General features: G+C 42.4%; 1 protein-coding gene across 2 annotated transcripts in view; it reads left to right on the top strand.

Moving 5' to 3' along the window:
- Positions 1-6,591, top strand: part of LMX1B (LIM homeobox transcription factor 1 beta) — a 95,237-nt gene extending 88,646 nt beyond the window's left edge. The window contains exons 4-8 of one of the 2 annotated variants that reach the window (XM_065737348.1): positions 1,537-1,715; positions 2,608-2,685; positions 3,079-3,145; positions 4,061-4,222; positions 6,366-6,591. In XM_065737348.1, the coding sequence (XP_065593420.1) occupies positions 1,537-1,715; positions 2,608-2,685; positions 3,079-3,145; positions 4,061-4,222; positions 6,366-6,484 (605 nt within the window). In that variant the 3' untranslated portion in view covers positions 6,485-6,591. Of the gene's footprint in view, positions 1-1,536; positions 1,716-2,607; positions 2,686-3,078; positions 3,146-4,060; positions 4,223-5,949 lie in introns of both variants that reach the window. The other variant, XM_065737347.1, reaches the window with a different exon arrangement.
- Positions 6,592-15,645: the final 9,054 nt, after the last annotated feature.

The following is a 15,645-nucleotide window of genomic DNA, read 5'->3' as shown; positions in this document are numbered from 1 at the left end:
TGCCTGCCTCGGAGAGCAGTGTCTGGCATGGACACACGTTCCCTCACTCCCAGGTTTTGTATTTTGTGATCATCTGGGCTGCTGAAGCAGTGCAAAACAAACTTGCTTTCAATTTCATTTTCCACTGGCACAAGGGATAGTTTCTTACTCCTGGAGGTGCTTTTTGCTTTTTTTTTCCATTATTCTCTGTTAGCCAGACATGAACCTGAAAAACAAGTTGACAAATTAAATGAGATGTTTTGTCTCCCATCCTCAAATGCATTGAAAACACATATCTCTTAAGTGCCTGCATGAGAGCAAATGATCTCCTATACCCCTGGCTGAGTATGTGTCCTTCTCTAATCAAATATTTATCCACTGGACACAAAAGTAACTCTCCAATGAGCAATACTAATCTTCACTAACCTTTCCTTAGAAATGGCTTGCTGGAAAGTTAATAATGTCACGGTTATTAAAATGACTGAACTTCTCTTTAATCATTAGGCAAAAGATGCTTATTAAAGTAAAAGGTGATTAGATTGCTAGGTGCATAATAATCAGACCCAATAATGAATTAAAGTCTAATTTGTTAATTCCCCAAGTGTAATTTCTGCATATATCAAAATTGTGGTGCATTTCTTAAGGTTGAGGTCCCTAGAACAGTGCATTGATGTTTTCTGGTAGAAAAAAAATCAGTAGTCTGTTGAAATGAAGTATACTGAGTTGAAGAGTTGTTTTTCACATCAGAATTCAGGCTTACTCTTTAATGTTTGCCACTGAGAATGAAATTTCACAGTACAATATACTAGCATACATAATATTACTGGATTGTAAGAATAGTCATAGTCTTAACAATAGAAAATGCAAATAATCTATTTACATAAGCATATAGATATATTTGTGTTTTTACTAAGAAAAATCATGCATAGACATATTGACAGTTTGTGATAAATGGAGAAAGAACACTGAAACAACAGGGAAAGGGCTTTATTTAATATTATCTCCAGAGAATCAAAATATTCAGAACAATATCTGGAATCTATTCTTATCTAAACAGACTGTAAGAGTTTTTTGAAGTATTTGCACTTACACTGTTTCACTGCCTCAGCCTTGGGGTTGTGGCACCTCTCTGAAACTAGTTCAGTGGGAGAAGATGCAGCTGTCCTCTGAAGGTGAAGTGTGTGTTAGTTGGTGTGGTTGCAGTAGTGTCAGCAGGCGAGCACAGAGGGAATCAGATGATGGTAGTAGGGTACCAAGGCTCTGTGCCCACTTGCTGGAGATACTGCATTGTATCCTGAATTTACATCCCCTGATCTGTCCTATGACCTCAATTATAAATTAAGCAGAAAAGAAATATTCTTCCCCTTTTGTGGAATTTGATTTAGAACGTACACACAGATTTAAGATAGTCTCCTCCTGCCCACAGTAAATGTAGGTCTTTAGATAAAACCGGATAATAGTTGAGCTGTTGATGAGTTTGCAGATGAAGAGCAGTTCTCAAGCACCGTTATCTTGGTGGAACAAGAACAGTTTTATACCTTGTTGATTTTTCGCCAGTTAAAAGTGATGATGAAGATGGAGATGTTAAACCCACCAAAGGACAAGTTACCCAAGGAAAAGGAAGTGATGATGGGAAGGACCCAAGGAGACCTAAACGACCAAGGACAATACTCACTACGCAGCAGAGACGAGCATTCAAAGCATCCTTTGAAGTGTCTTCCAAGCCCTGTAGGAAGGTAGGTGCTTCAGTAGGGACAGTTCTGACACCAGGCGGGGAACAGGGTGAGATTGTCAGGTCACAAAGGCCCCTGCCCCTTCCTGGACCAGCAGCAGGTGTTTGGGGGTGAATGTAGAAACCAGAAATCATCTTGGGACCAGTTCTGTATCTATGCCATTTTTGATTATTCATGATGCAGAGCAGCTCTGTGGCTGATTCCTATGGAGCAACATATTTGCCTTTTGTAAACATACTCATGGACTTTCAGAGCCTGGGTAAAGTGGCTTCATGTCCTTCTCCTTCCCACCACAGAGTGATTCACTCTCTGGTGAGATGGGTGCACAGACCTGGTCCTGCTCATGTTCTTCCTGTTTTTTTAAGAAAGTTAACAATGGTGTTATCTCATTTGTAGCAGCTAGGGAAAAGTATGATGAAGCTGGTGAAAATGAAATCTTTGTGAAAACTAATTGAGATAATTATTTCATCCTGAGTTTGACTGGAAAAAAAAAATGGAGCTGTGTCACAGAATTTATCTTTGTTGCAAAAAGTGACATTGTCCTGCAGGTGTACAAAGTACATCTCCTGGGACAGTGCGGTGTGCCCTGCTGCTGTTTTCAAGTATCAAGTTGTACATGAAAAGCATAAACATAGTTCATAGCTAAATCTGTAATTTTGCATACAGAACTAGTTCATTGGTAAACTCAAAATAACAAAATGATTTAGTAACATTTTACATTTATGAAACTAGTGATGCAAAGGGCAGAAACTGCTCAAACTGTGCAAAAATGTGAGGAATTTAAAAAAGTAATTCTGCACATGCGTTACTAATTGTAAGTGCAAGTATTGTCCTTAAAATGTAACTTGCTAGATGTGAGAAAAAAAAATACAGCTTTAAACATTTCCTCCTCTAGGTCAGAGAAACCCTAGCAGCTGAAACAGGACTCAGTGTGCGAGTTGTCCAGGTTTGGTTTCAAAACCAAAGAGCAAAGGTAGGTTGTCTCAAGTTCTGAAAAGTAAAACAGTAATTCTCCTGCAGCAGGGACTCCCTTCTCCCCACCCTCAAGTTGTTGAACATATCACAAAGATCCAGAGGACTGAACTATGCATATCTTGCATGGGCTGCTGTTTACATCCATACAAGAACGCAACCATTAAGTTCAAGTCCCCCACGCACCACAAGGACAGGAATAAATTTTTACTTGAATATAAGAACTGGAAACTGAAATGTTTAAGCTTAGAAATGAAACTGAACCCAAAGTGGTGTACGCATGAATATAAGTGGTCTATATTTATTGATTTGATGTTTGCAGAGAATTTTGGAAAGAAAAAAAATGTTTCCATTCAGACCCATGAGATTGTTCTGTTCTTCCTCTTTTACTCAGATGAAAAAACTAGCACGAAGGCACCAGCAGCAACAGGAGCAACAAAACTCTCAGCGACTAGGGCAAGGTAGGGGATCTGTGATGAAGGCAAAGCAAGGGGGAAAGCTTGTAGATTCTTTCTCAAAGTGCCATTCCCACATGGGTACATACTGTCTCAGTACAGCCATACAGGCTATTCACAAGTGTGTACCATCACCTGTGGAAGCACAAAGAGCTGCTGTGTCTGAATGACTGTGGTATGTTATCCCAGATTCCTCCTAGACCCTCGAGGTGCTTAAACAGAAGCTATTACCACCTTTCTGGAAGAAATCTGCAGTACAGAGGAGCTTACTCTGGAGGAAATCTCCAGGAGGTTCACTCCATGGAGATCTTCCAGTTAGCTTTATTTTCTTATGAAGAGAGGGGACTATGCTCAGTGGTGTCACAGGGAGCCCCTCCTGTGCCCCAGGTCCTGGCAGAGTTGCCAGGGCACATCCTGCTAATTCGAGGTTGCTGTTGAAGAGCAGCATCTCAAGACCTTGCTGCCTCAAATTCTTCTCTTGGCATAGAGCAGAAAAACTGTTACAACCCTCAAGATCATAATCTGTGTGCTGCATGAGGGGCTGCTCTGCAGGCTGCTGTCAGGGAAATGTGTATTGTGTGCTCCATATGATATCTGCTCCAGCATAGAGAATTACTATACTGTTACTGCATTAGCAGTATAAGGCTGGCACCAACAGGATTGGAGAATGTAAAGGCTATAGCAGTAACAAGGACAATTTGGGAAGATATGATCCATCACCCAGAAATGATGTAGTCAGAAATCACGGGTCTTTGCGCTTGCTTCTTGTACTCTCAGACAAGATTGGGAAGGCTTCTCTGAACTGCACAGACACCTACCTGTATTAGCTGTGTTCTCATGCTCAGTAATGTCACCAATAGTGGTATATCTGCAGCCTTTCTGTTGCTAAGCAGTGACTGTGCCCTCCTGTGTCTTTTGCAGAAGTAATGTCTAACCGAATGGAAGGGATGATGACATCTTACACACCACTTGCACCACCACAGCAGCAGATTGTAGCAATGGATCAGAGCAGTTATGGCACAGACCCATTTCAGCAGGGTCTGACCCCTCCACAAATGCCAGGCGACCACATGAACCCTTATGGTAAGGCATGCATCATTCTGCCGCATCAGAAATAGCAGGGTTCGTATGCTGGTTCACACTCCAAAGGTTCGACAGAGTTACTTGCTGTTATAATATTTTTCTGGGATTTGTACAAAGGAATTTCTACTGGTCAGTTTTGTGCATATATTTTCGTGTACACATAAAAAGATCGAAGAGGGCTCTTCCAGCCTCTGGACACTACTAGAGTATAGTTTTGATAAATGATAAAGAAAAGCAACATTACCTCTCCAGCTCCACTTTTTAAATCACTCTCCAAGACTAAAAATAAACAGTGACAGATTTTCTTTACTCTCCTCACAAGTTTTTCCTTTGTCCTAGAAGCTTTGGGAAGATAGTGCCTTGAAAAGTGTTCCAATAAAGAGAAGTGATCCATTTATTCAAAAATAAATAACCACCCCTCAAAGATCCCTCAGATTGCATGCATGGATTTGTTCTTGAGCTATCAAGAGATAATGTCAGCACAGGACGTTGCTCCTGCGTAATTATATTCTCTGTCCAAATTCAAGATGATGGTTTGCTTTTACAGTTTCCTTACCATGCAACATCAAGTGAATAGGTACACTGAATGCTTCACAAGCATATTAAATGCATAATAATTGATTCCAGACAATTGCTGTGTGGCACTTAAATAAAATTTAAGAGGATTTCTCAGTCTGTGATTATTGGTCTTGCCATAGACTAAGAGGACCTGTTAGGTCAGACTCTTTTATGTTGACCCGGAGCACTTCATTGCAGTTACATGTACACATGACTGTCATGAGCTTGGATTGCACAGACTAACAAGAAATCTGGCTTGGGTCTGTATGACTGCTTTCTCCACTGAGGCAAGACCACAGTGCTCGCCAGGCAATTTGGTAAATACTGCAGGGAGCTGAGGATATTTGAAGTGCAAATGAGCATTAGATGATTTGTGATTTTGTTTCTAACAATGTACTTGGCAATTTCTAAGCAAAACTCCTTTGGAGGCATGTTCTGTGTTCCAAAATCAATGCAGGCATTAAGACAAAGCCATTTTAAATGAATGTGTACGGAAAAAGAATCAGAGTAACACTTTCCTAAAGTTCACATTACTTGAGCTAGAGCTCTTTCTGGTACCTTAAAATACAAAATAAGCTGAAATTGTAGTTGCAAAGGGAAATAAATGGTGCTGTGTTCCAAACCAGTCCACAAAGAGTGGAATTTTGTGAAAGGAAAGCGTATTTACAGCTATAGCTCATTTGAGGCCAGGAAAGCTGGGTCCCGTCCTGGGCCCGGTTGCCTTTGTCAATCTGCCTTTTGCCTTGTATGTAAATGAAGACCATTACTGGTTATGGTGCTCAGGCCACTTTTACCCACTGTGGGCTCAGTGGTCCTGTGTTCCTGCCCTGAGCCCCCACAAGTGCTCATGGGGCCCCAGGAGCCCTCTTCTCCCCTGACACTGTTTGCTCACGTCATCAGCCAAGGCTTGCTGTTGGCTGACATATACATTAGAAACTGGCAGGTCTCTGCGTTTCTAAGTGATGTTGCTGCCAGTTGAACTCTGCAAGTTGGTTGCTAGCCTTTCTTTTCATAGGTCAGACCCTTAGATCCAGATTATGTTAACATGCAAAAACAAGACCAGAAGCATTCCCTTTTGCTGCAGTGTGCTATATACAAGCATCGCATCCGTGTGTACTGTGTCCTCTGGCTGCACAGAATACAGCTTAATGTATACATTTCATTTGCAGGAAACGACTCCATTTTTCATGATATCGACAGTGATACCTCTTTAACTAGCTTGAGCGACTGTTTTCTTGCCTCTTCTGAAGTTAACTCCATGCAGGCTAGGGTAGGAAACCCCATTGACAGGCTGTACTCTATGCAGAGCTCGTATTTCGCCTCATGAAAGTAAATGAAAACAAACAGCCGGCGTGTATTTAGCCAGTGACTTTTTCCAGTGCAGACTCTACAGCCATATGTTGCCCAGCTCTTCCTTCACAGTGACTCCTGCTGCCTCTGGACTGCAAAGAGCATTTTTAGGAAGACTATATTTGTGTGCATATATGTATGTATGTACGTGAATATATCAATACCTACCTACCTACCTACATACATACATATATAAACAAAACACATCCACCAGTCTCATACCCTTGATTCCCAGCTTGCACCAGACCAAGAGAGAAGCGTGAAAGGAACAGAAGACTCTGCTCTTCAGCAGCCTTTGCTTTGGTTTGGTTTGAGCTCTTCGTTGTAAAGGAAATGGATTTTGTGGAAATCTAGACCTTTTCCTCCTTTCTCTCTTCCTTTCTTTTGGATGTTTAATTTTTTTTTAAGCCACTGATACTGACATCAGTCAACCATATGACAAATAAATCAAAGAAACTGGAGATTCCTCCCTTTTCTTACTGCATGATTCATACTATGTTGTGGATAAATTGCCATTTGAACTGTGAGAAGTTAATGTAAATGTGACGTTCAACATTTGTTTCCTTTCTACACTTTTTTCTACATAACCTAGATCTGCTCATTAGTTTATAGCCCTTATACATATGGTACTGAGGAAACTGGTTAACAGTAATATTTGTGGAGAAAGCCAGTGATTTTGTAATAAGAAAGGTCTATGACCCTGGAGAAGAGATGCATGTTAGGGACTGAGGCGTTTAGATTAGTATTGATCTTAAATAATTAAAACTAAAGGTGCTTACAAGACGGAGTTTTATTTAATTTTTCTGAAATGTGAGAATAAAACATTTACTTCTGTTTGTAAGTATTTCAGTGCCAAATTTTAAGTCTAGACTATGATTGGCAGATGTGTTGTTCATTCTGTTATGTTTATTTATGTTTTGCATGAGGCATAAATGTGCTATACTCCATTGCCCATCTGGAATAATTAAGCACTCCTTTAGTTAATTGTCTTGCCTCAGCAAGAATGAATGGTACACAGTTCTAGCCTGAGCCATCAGAAGTCCTGAAACGTGCACCACCTGGGAATAAAAGAAGTAGGAAAGAGATCTCAATGGGAGGCTTGGATGTATTGAACTGGAGTCAGATCAAATTCCTGCAGGTTTCACACTGATGGGACTCCTGTATTTATAATAAATACTCCAACTAAACTGCTAGTAGTGCAAATGGAGGAGCAAGTGGTGCCGGAACTGAAGGGAATGTCCCAGCTGAAGTCTGATCATCTCAGACTCTGAAGTCTGAGCATATGTCATATAGATTTTCGTAGGGTATAAGATATCATAAATAAGAATAGCATAGTTATGAACATTGCCTGGTGATAATTATAATGTGGAGAGGCAGACAAGTACGATCATGGTTCTTAGTGAAGAAAACTTCATGGGGAAGATTTGCCAGGGTAATATCAGTAATTACAGGGTGTGTTCAAAATAGAGCTCATGGGGAAAGATTGGCAGGATAGACCCTTCCTAAAATAAATACCTTTACTGTATTGACCAAAACAGCCAAACCCAAGTCCAGAGTGCTGGGTGACATTTGGCCAAGGGCTGCAAGCAGGGCAAAGCTGCAGCCTCTGTGGGTCACAGCATGCTTGCGGGAGCATGGTCTGTCCTGGGGGCCCTGGGCAAGGAGCAGGATGCCTGGCAGGGAGTGATGCTGTGCCCGCCGCCGTCCTGCCGGGCAGCTCTGCCACAGCCACACACCTCTTCCTGGTGCAGAACAGTTCTCTTTGTGCCCTGGAGGGGAGGGTGGCAAGGATCAGGGGCTAGGTCTGAGGAAACAGATATGTTCACATTCCTCCCCAGAATGGAAATGTGGACCATGAGTGTTAGAGGTTTATTAAGAAAGCAAACTTTTATCTCTGAGATAAGTTAATGCAGCTTCGCTCTATGAGGGTGAGGCAAGCACTGGGGGAGAAGACTGTGTGCACACAGTACAGCAGTGAAGCACAGACCTGGAGATAGACCTCTCCTGCTGCTGCATGGTGGCCAGCCCCATACCTGCCTTCCACACGATTCCTGGCACCCAAAGGATCCCATGTCCCCACAAAGGTGCTGGAGGATGCTCCCCTCCCTGAAGGCACCCATCTCATCTCCGAGGAGTTGGGGCCTTTACACCTCTGTATTTTTGCTAGTGACCATTCTCTCGCTTTCTGACAGGGAAGCGGCTTTTTAATTGAAGGCTGTGAACCCCCAGATGTATTTTGAAAGGATTTTCTTTTTTTATCCATCCTTCCCTTTCCTTGTATATTAAAATAAGTAGCAAATTCCCTTTTCTCTGCATGGTAATAAATATTTATAAAGAACTCAGGTGAGCTGTACTGCTTGCAGGGCAGAAGGCAAGTACTTTTCATATGGCACATTATAAGCATCTATAATTATAAGCATCTGTAAATCTATAAACATCCACCAACCTCAGTGGATTCATTATGTTTTCTTCCCTGTCCTCCTTCTGTGCTCCTTCAGAGTCATAGAAAAGCATCTTCACCACCTTAAACATACTGGGTTTATAATCTAGACACAAATCTTGCTTTGTCCCTCATTATTGGCAGGATCAAAGTGGCATTTTTAATGTAAACAGAAACTTGTATGAGGGCTATAATGTGATGTACAGAACTGCTTTGTCCCAACTCTACCTCTGCTTCTGTTCTGTATGTTGAAAATAGAATCCATCTCCAAGGGAAGGATCAGATATCCCATTTGATAGCTGAAATAGCCATAATCCTTAGTTGTTCTTTAGATGGCTGTTTGCCACCTTTCCTTTTCCTTTCATTGCAATGTACCTGTACATACCATCTTGTTTCCCTCAGTGTGTTCTGTCATAGCTCTTTTCTCTCCCATATTCTACCACCTCTGATGCCACAGGCATTACGCAGTTGAGCCCTCTGGCATGTGTAATGCTTCCCCTGCCACTGTGGGTTGCTGCTGGTCAAGAGAAGGAATGCATAGCTGAAGGTTTTCAGCAGAGCCATTATATCTGGCAAAGGCCAAAGTTCATTAAAACAAAATAAATGTCACTCTTTTTTTCCTTTCTTTTTTCTTTTTGTGGAATGAATCATCCTACTGGAGTGTGATCATTGTGGTTTTAACCTGGGACCTGCAGTAAAAGATTATATAGCAACCTCTGACCCTTTTGATTTCTCTTTTACTCTTCTATTGGCAAGGGAAATGTCACTGATCAGGTAAAAGTAAAATGTTTAATGGGCCATATCACAGTAATATCTTATACTGAGTCAAGTTGATAAACCCTTGCCAAAAATTCTTAGCATCTGGCTTTTCCACGGAAACCACAAACAGTGATTGCACATATGGGAGCTTGGAGGCTAGAGGTCATGACAGCAGTTTATTACATGCACCTTACAGTGATCATTTTCCCTAGGAAATTAACCTCTCTCTAATGTAAATGCATCAAGTGAGCTCTTCACAGTGCTTCAATCATGTTGTTTTGGCTAACCAAGGAATACACGTTAAGCTAAAGTGGTGACAAGATGCAATTAAGTAAAAGATGATTAATTAGGTTTCAGTGTTTGCTCAATAATGCTTAAAAAAGATCTCTGTGAGGTCAGAGTGAATATACTACGTTACATCTTCCTCAGAGGTCTTTATTGTGCAATTACCCAATCTGTTTATAAAAGCAATGATAGCACACAGATTTTCCTGCATTCATAAATGGTTACTGAGCAGTGTAGTCACCAAACACAAGTGGCTCTCAGCTGGGTGGCAGCATGCTTCACTGCATGGCTGAATGTCAGGGCAACAATTCCCACCACATACTGCTCTTTTCAGCCCCCTATTTTCTGAAGCGCTCTGGAATAGGACCTGTGTTCTAAGCACTTAGGGACCGGTGGTAGATATGTTTCACAGTCACAACATGAAATACAGTTGTAAGTAAAATACAGTGGTTACACTCACTGAGATTGAAGCACCACCCCAGGAATTTTTATCTCATTTTCTTCTTTAAAATCTGTCGTTAAAAACATGTGGACCACTTGGCTCAGTCACTGCTCACCGTCCCACAGCACAGCTCACTCTAGTCTCACCGTGGCTGCTGAGTGGATTCCTCAGACCCACCCTGCCTGTGTCTGATGATACTCCCATGTCCTTTAAGGAGGTCAGTGCTCTTCTTTTAGTAGCCATCTTACTGTGCTATCACTGCATGGGGAAGGTTCTTCGTGCTGGCATACCTTCCAGGGATGGTGTGAACCCACGTACCTCTTCCCACTGTGCTCAGGACTCCTTTCAGCTTCTTTAGGGATCAGAGGTACATCCAAAGCCTCCCCAGGTGGCTCAGAAACACAGCTCTCTGTGATGCTGCCGGGGTGCTGCAAGCTGAGGTTTGTGAGGGCGCCTTCTTCAAACCAATAATCCCAGCCACCCCAAGAAGTTACTAAAATTTAACAGCAGAAGCAAAGAGGAAGGAAAGAGCTCTTACAGGTTCCACATTTTGTCACAAAAGTGAAAGGAAAGGGAGTATACTAAAGCACAACTAAGCTGCGGAATCTGGATCCATGGTATTCGAAGTCTGAAGTGCTCAGGGCAGTGCTGCACACAATCCAATGCTCAAAGCACTTCCCACGTCCGTGGAGAGCAGGTGTCCCTGCATGTTCTGGTCCATCTCTCGGTGCCAGCGTTCCTCCTCACCTGGTGGCACTGGACAGACAACACCTGCACCCACGGCAGAGTGCCAGGGCTTCAGGTTTGGATGTGTCTCGCTAGGGGGCTCCTCAGGCACGTGCTTACCTTTGGGCAAGTATGGAAGGTGTTGGCTTTGGGGGGAGGACTTAAGCACAGCCTTGCTCACTTGAGACCTGCCCCAATAAACTGGCGGTCATTTGCCTTCCTAAAGGACACAGCCCACGTCCTCTTGGTTCTGCCACCCTTGTTCTGTTCAGCAGTGACTGTGAAGGGACTGACAGATATTTTGCATTGGGAACTCTGTTTTTAAGTGAACCCTATTTTTTAGCTGTGTATGGCTGTATTACTTGTATATTTATATATTCTGTATTTATGTTATCAAAATGTAGTATTTTGTAGCTGTCTGTTACAATTTGTTTAACTTGTAAAAATATGAATATGCTCTTTCATACGTAACCATCTGCCTTTTGCAGTAGCTTCCCCCTTCTTTCCTTCTGTGTTGGTAACAAGCCACCATAATGTATGTAGATTGTTGTTGTCTTCTTTATTATTTAATTACTTGTCATTGTTAAATTATTTATTAGTGTTTTTAAATTTCATTTTGCTGATTTTATTTTCTGCCACCATGGCCTGGCAGCCAAGATACATGAGATTCTCAAACATTATGCTTCCTCCCATGTGCACACACCCACCCACCCAGACACTAAAACAAACAAACAAAAAAAAACAGAAAAAGAAAAAAAGAGAGAGATTACACCTCAGTATATTTGTAAATAAAAGCAACCTGTAAACAAAGCAGGATTTTCTTTTAGAGTGCAGTTCTTTCTTTGCTTTTGCAGACTGAACATGTGTTCTCTGTGTACTGGGGGATGGCACCGCTCTTCTCTCAGGCCAGAAAACCTGGGGATCGTAACAACTGGGTTGGGTTTTTTGTCAGTGATGTGGAGCCATCTGCTCGATCCACTTGAGTAGCAGAGGTCTGGAGGATTGTCAGTGTTTCTGACGTCCCATGAACTGCTTCAGGGAAACACTGTGTTAGTTCTTGCTGCTGCCTGCTGGAGAGGCCAGCAGTCTAAGTGGATATCCACGAGTCGGATAAGCTTGTGGAGGTAAGAGCTATTTCTGCTCCTCACAGTGCCCTGGTTGCAGCCTCCAGCTGTCCTGCTGCTTACCAGGGCTGGAGGTCCATGGAGGGAAGGATTATCCAGAGAACCCCACTGTGCCTGTGCTCTGACCCAGCATGTCCCCTGCTGACAACAGCCAGAGATGGGATTATCACCCAAAGAGCCGAGATACGATCTTGTCTGTCTAGATGCATTGTAAGGCAACATATAGGCTTCTTTCAAGTATTTTTGTTGAAAGTATTTTTAAGCTGAGAATTACAGTTTCCAACTAAATGCTGTTTTTCACCTACATAAGGAATATGTTCAGTTTTCCAGAGATAAAAATAAAGTGTCTCAAGGTGAAAATTTATGACCAAAACTGCTAGATTTTCATCAGAAACTGAGAAAAGATTGTTCTCTGAAAGACATATTCTTTAAAGTAAAGTGAATTGGAGCAAACGCAGGTATGGAAAGTGAATCAGCTCTAGAACAAGGCAGCTGGAGAGCATGGGCCAAACTTTTTTAACCTCTTTTTCTCTGCTTATGTGTCACAGAAATGGCCATGTGGTTATTTTTTACCATCTTAAGCAATACCATTTATCCTTAAGTGAAAAGTAAGTGGCAGTGCTGACTTGGACAAGCAGAAAGGCACAGAGCTGCCAGGGAATGAGGACAACCCAACTGACAGCTCGCTGTTGCCCAGTATTCTTGGACTGTCTCCTGAGCAGGTTCTGCTCCTCAAACTTGCTGAGCATGGGGAAATAAAGCCAACTCAAACAACATTTTCCTGTCCTTCCTTGGCAGAGGAAATGTGCTGCTCTGTTGGTCCCTGCCACAGAGCACTTGTGTTGGAAAACAGAGTGTTAGTATCCTTGATGTTTGGACTCAGAAAGCCCTCTCAGCTGCCAGTTGTTTCTGGTATGTGCAGGCAGCACACAAGGACCAAAGCAGTGTTACTGCCCTGTCCAATGACCACATACCTGTGGGTCCCTGAGCGTCCCAGGTGGCTGCAGGTTGCCCTGGGCAGTCAGCAGACCCACGTGATCTGGAAAGATTGGCAGAAGCACAGCCTGTGGCCATGGAGGGGCTCAACACAACTGTCCAAAGATGTACAGTTTGCATTTGAATTCCTGGAAGCAATCCTCTCTTCATCTGCTTCACAGGGTCCTGCTAATGTGGGACTTCGTATTTGCAGTGAATGAATAACTGCAGACTTATCCGGAATGAGAAGGTGAAATGGTTTGCCATCTTGTTTGGATGAGCAAGGCTTCTGAGTGTTGCACACATGGTGTGGATGGTCAGGCCAGTCCAGGAGCTCGGAGGGCACCATCTGCAGAGCACAGCCCATGTCAGGGCAGGTCATGGGCCAGGTGCGTAGCTGTGCTCAGCAGCAGCTGCAGCGGTGCCCAGGATTGGGCTGTCAGAGCAGAAGCCCTGGCAATACAGTGTGTGCACTGCGGTGGTTTCAAACCAACCAACAAGAATGTTTCTTGAGGCAAAACACATGTGAGAGGAGACATATCCTAAAAGAGACAACTGTACATAACTATTACCAATGGATTACAAACTATTCACCCAATAATGGCAAGTCTGAGACCAATATATGCTGATGCTGATGTCTTTGAGACAGTGAAAGCCATAAAATTCAGCTGAGGTTTGATTGCCAGTTGCTATTCCTGTTGTCTGGAGACACTACATTTCTGTTCTGTGCCTCAGGCATAAAGTCACAACTCTTATTCATTATTAAAAGTCAGCGGACACATTCTTACACCTGACCTGATGTCACCAAAAGGGGCAGCCCTGCTCCCACCCCCATTGCCAGGCACACTCTTTCACCCCATCCTCTGCAGCCCACGTGCAGCAGTGTGAGTTCATTAGGTTGAAAAGCATCCCATGAAAGACTGAAATGAAAGAGGTTTCCAACAGAACAGCTGCTTAATCCACTTTGAGCTATGAGCACATGGCTGCAAGAGGCTATGAAAGAGAAGAAATGCATGGGTGAAATGGGACTGGGCAAGGTGAAACCAAGCTGTCCTTTACCACTACAGGGATATGGTACACCCCAAGGGGAGGATGTTAGAGAGCTGTCTGGTCTTTCCCACTGCAGTTTGCAAACGAAGTGTGCAGCATTGTGCAGGGCACACCAAGATGTAGCAGCTCAGTGATGTAATAAAAATTGCCCATAAGTAGTCAATCATTTTTTTTGAGTGTTTGCTAATTTATTTCCTAAGAATACCCACATAGCTGCTGAACATGAGTATCTTTCTGCTAAAACTCCCACCTCAGAACTCGACTGGAAGGATTGATCAATAATTGTCTTTGTTTCCAGTCTAAACCTTCCTTCCCTTCTGCTGCCCACCTCCAAATTGCATCATCTTGTCCCCCTCATGCTTGCTTTTGGGTGGAACGGCACTGAGGAAAAATGAATTGTCATTAGCAATTGGTTTCACCTAAGTCAGAGTTAGCTACTCAGATATTCATGCTCTGTGTGCATGTAATATTTATGAAGAAAGAATTACTGAGTTGCCCACAGCTGTTCTGAATCTTCCCAAAAAGATAGGTGAAAGGAATCAGCAAAAAAAAAAGAAAAAAGAAAAAGAAAAAAAAGGAAAAAAGATTAATACATTTGGGACTTGCTGTTCTGCATTGTTTGTGTTGTGTTTCTCTTTGGTGTCAGTGAGACGGAATGAAGACTGATTTATATGTCACAGCTGTAGCAAACAAAAGAAGAGACCGAGGAAATGGCTAGAGGTAAAAATGCCGGTGCAAAGGGCTGAAGGCCTGCACCTGGGTACTGCTTCCCGTGCAGCCTACCCCGCCTTGGAGCACCTTGTAAAATCAGATTATCTGCTGGACACAGGAGTTCAAACAGCCCTTCAAAAGATTTGTCTTAATAATTGCTGCCTTATCTTAACTTGTGTTTTTTTTTTATCAGCCAAACCACTGCTGGGAGGCAGATCCCGAGGATAAGGTGCTGTCACTCTTAATTATTATTACCTTTCATAATGAAAATGCATTTGTTCATCCTTCTGTGCACTTGGAATTGGTGTAATTAATGAATGTTCAGTGTTTTATCAATATTTTAATAACTTAAAAGAAACATTGTGAAAATGGCCCGGCTGTATGAAATGATCATGCATTAAATGCTATTAAATACATAGAAAATCTGCTTCTCCTTTATTTGCATACAAACATAAACCAATTACTCATTAAGAATTAAATATATTTTTGTATTCTCAGAAAATGATTTCTTCCTGAAAACCGTGTTTTGCAGTTAAGATGCTGTGGGTCTATTTTCTTTCCAAGGACTGAATGTGGTAATTAGCGCTAGAACCTTAATGTGTATTCTAAAATGAGAGAGGTGACAGAGAATGTTATCTCTTTGTTTTCTTACAACAGGAAAACATAGAAATTCTCTTTGAAAGACCACTAATGAATTTGCCTTGCAGTGTTTATCAAAGCAACATCTGCCATTTGCATTCTCAAAATATTTTTTTCTCATACTTTGAGAAATACGAATTTCTAGAATAAAGAGAAAGCTTGTCTTTGGTTGTACCTGCAGAAGTGCATACGTTCAGAAAAGATCCTTCATAGTCATCTCCTTGGTCCATGACTCCTCACGGGGATCTGGCCATCTCCACTGGCGGTAGCTGAGGTTGAGCTCATCATGGCCAACACATCAGTGCACTGCGCCCAAACGTTCCAGCATCAGAGCTTATGCAGATCACGTTATGAGCAAGACATG

The sequence above is a fragment of the Cyrtonyx montezumae genome, unplaced genomic scaffold, assembly GCF_038088225.1.
Source record: "Cyrtonyx montezumae isolate F1298 unplaced genomic scaffold, pur_monq_1.0 scaffold_20, whole genome shotgun sequence".
In the NCBI taxonomy this organism is placed as follows: Eukaryota; Metazoa; Chordata; class Aves; order Galliformes; family Odontophoridae; genus Cyrtonyx; species Cyrtonyx montezumae.
Note: the sequence above shows the minus strand (reverse complement) of the source record. Positions and strands in the feature narration are given on the sequence as shown.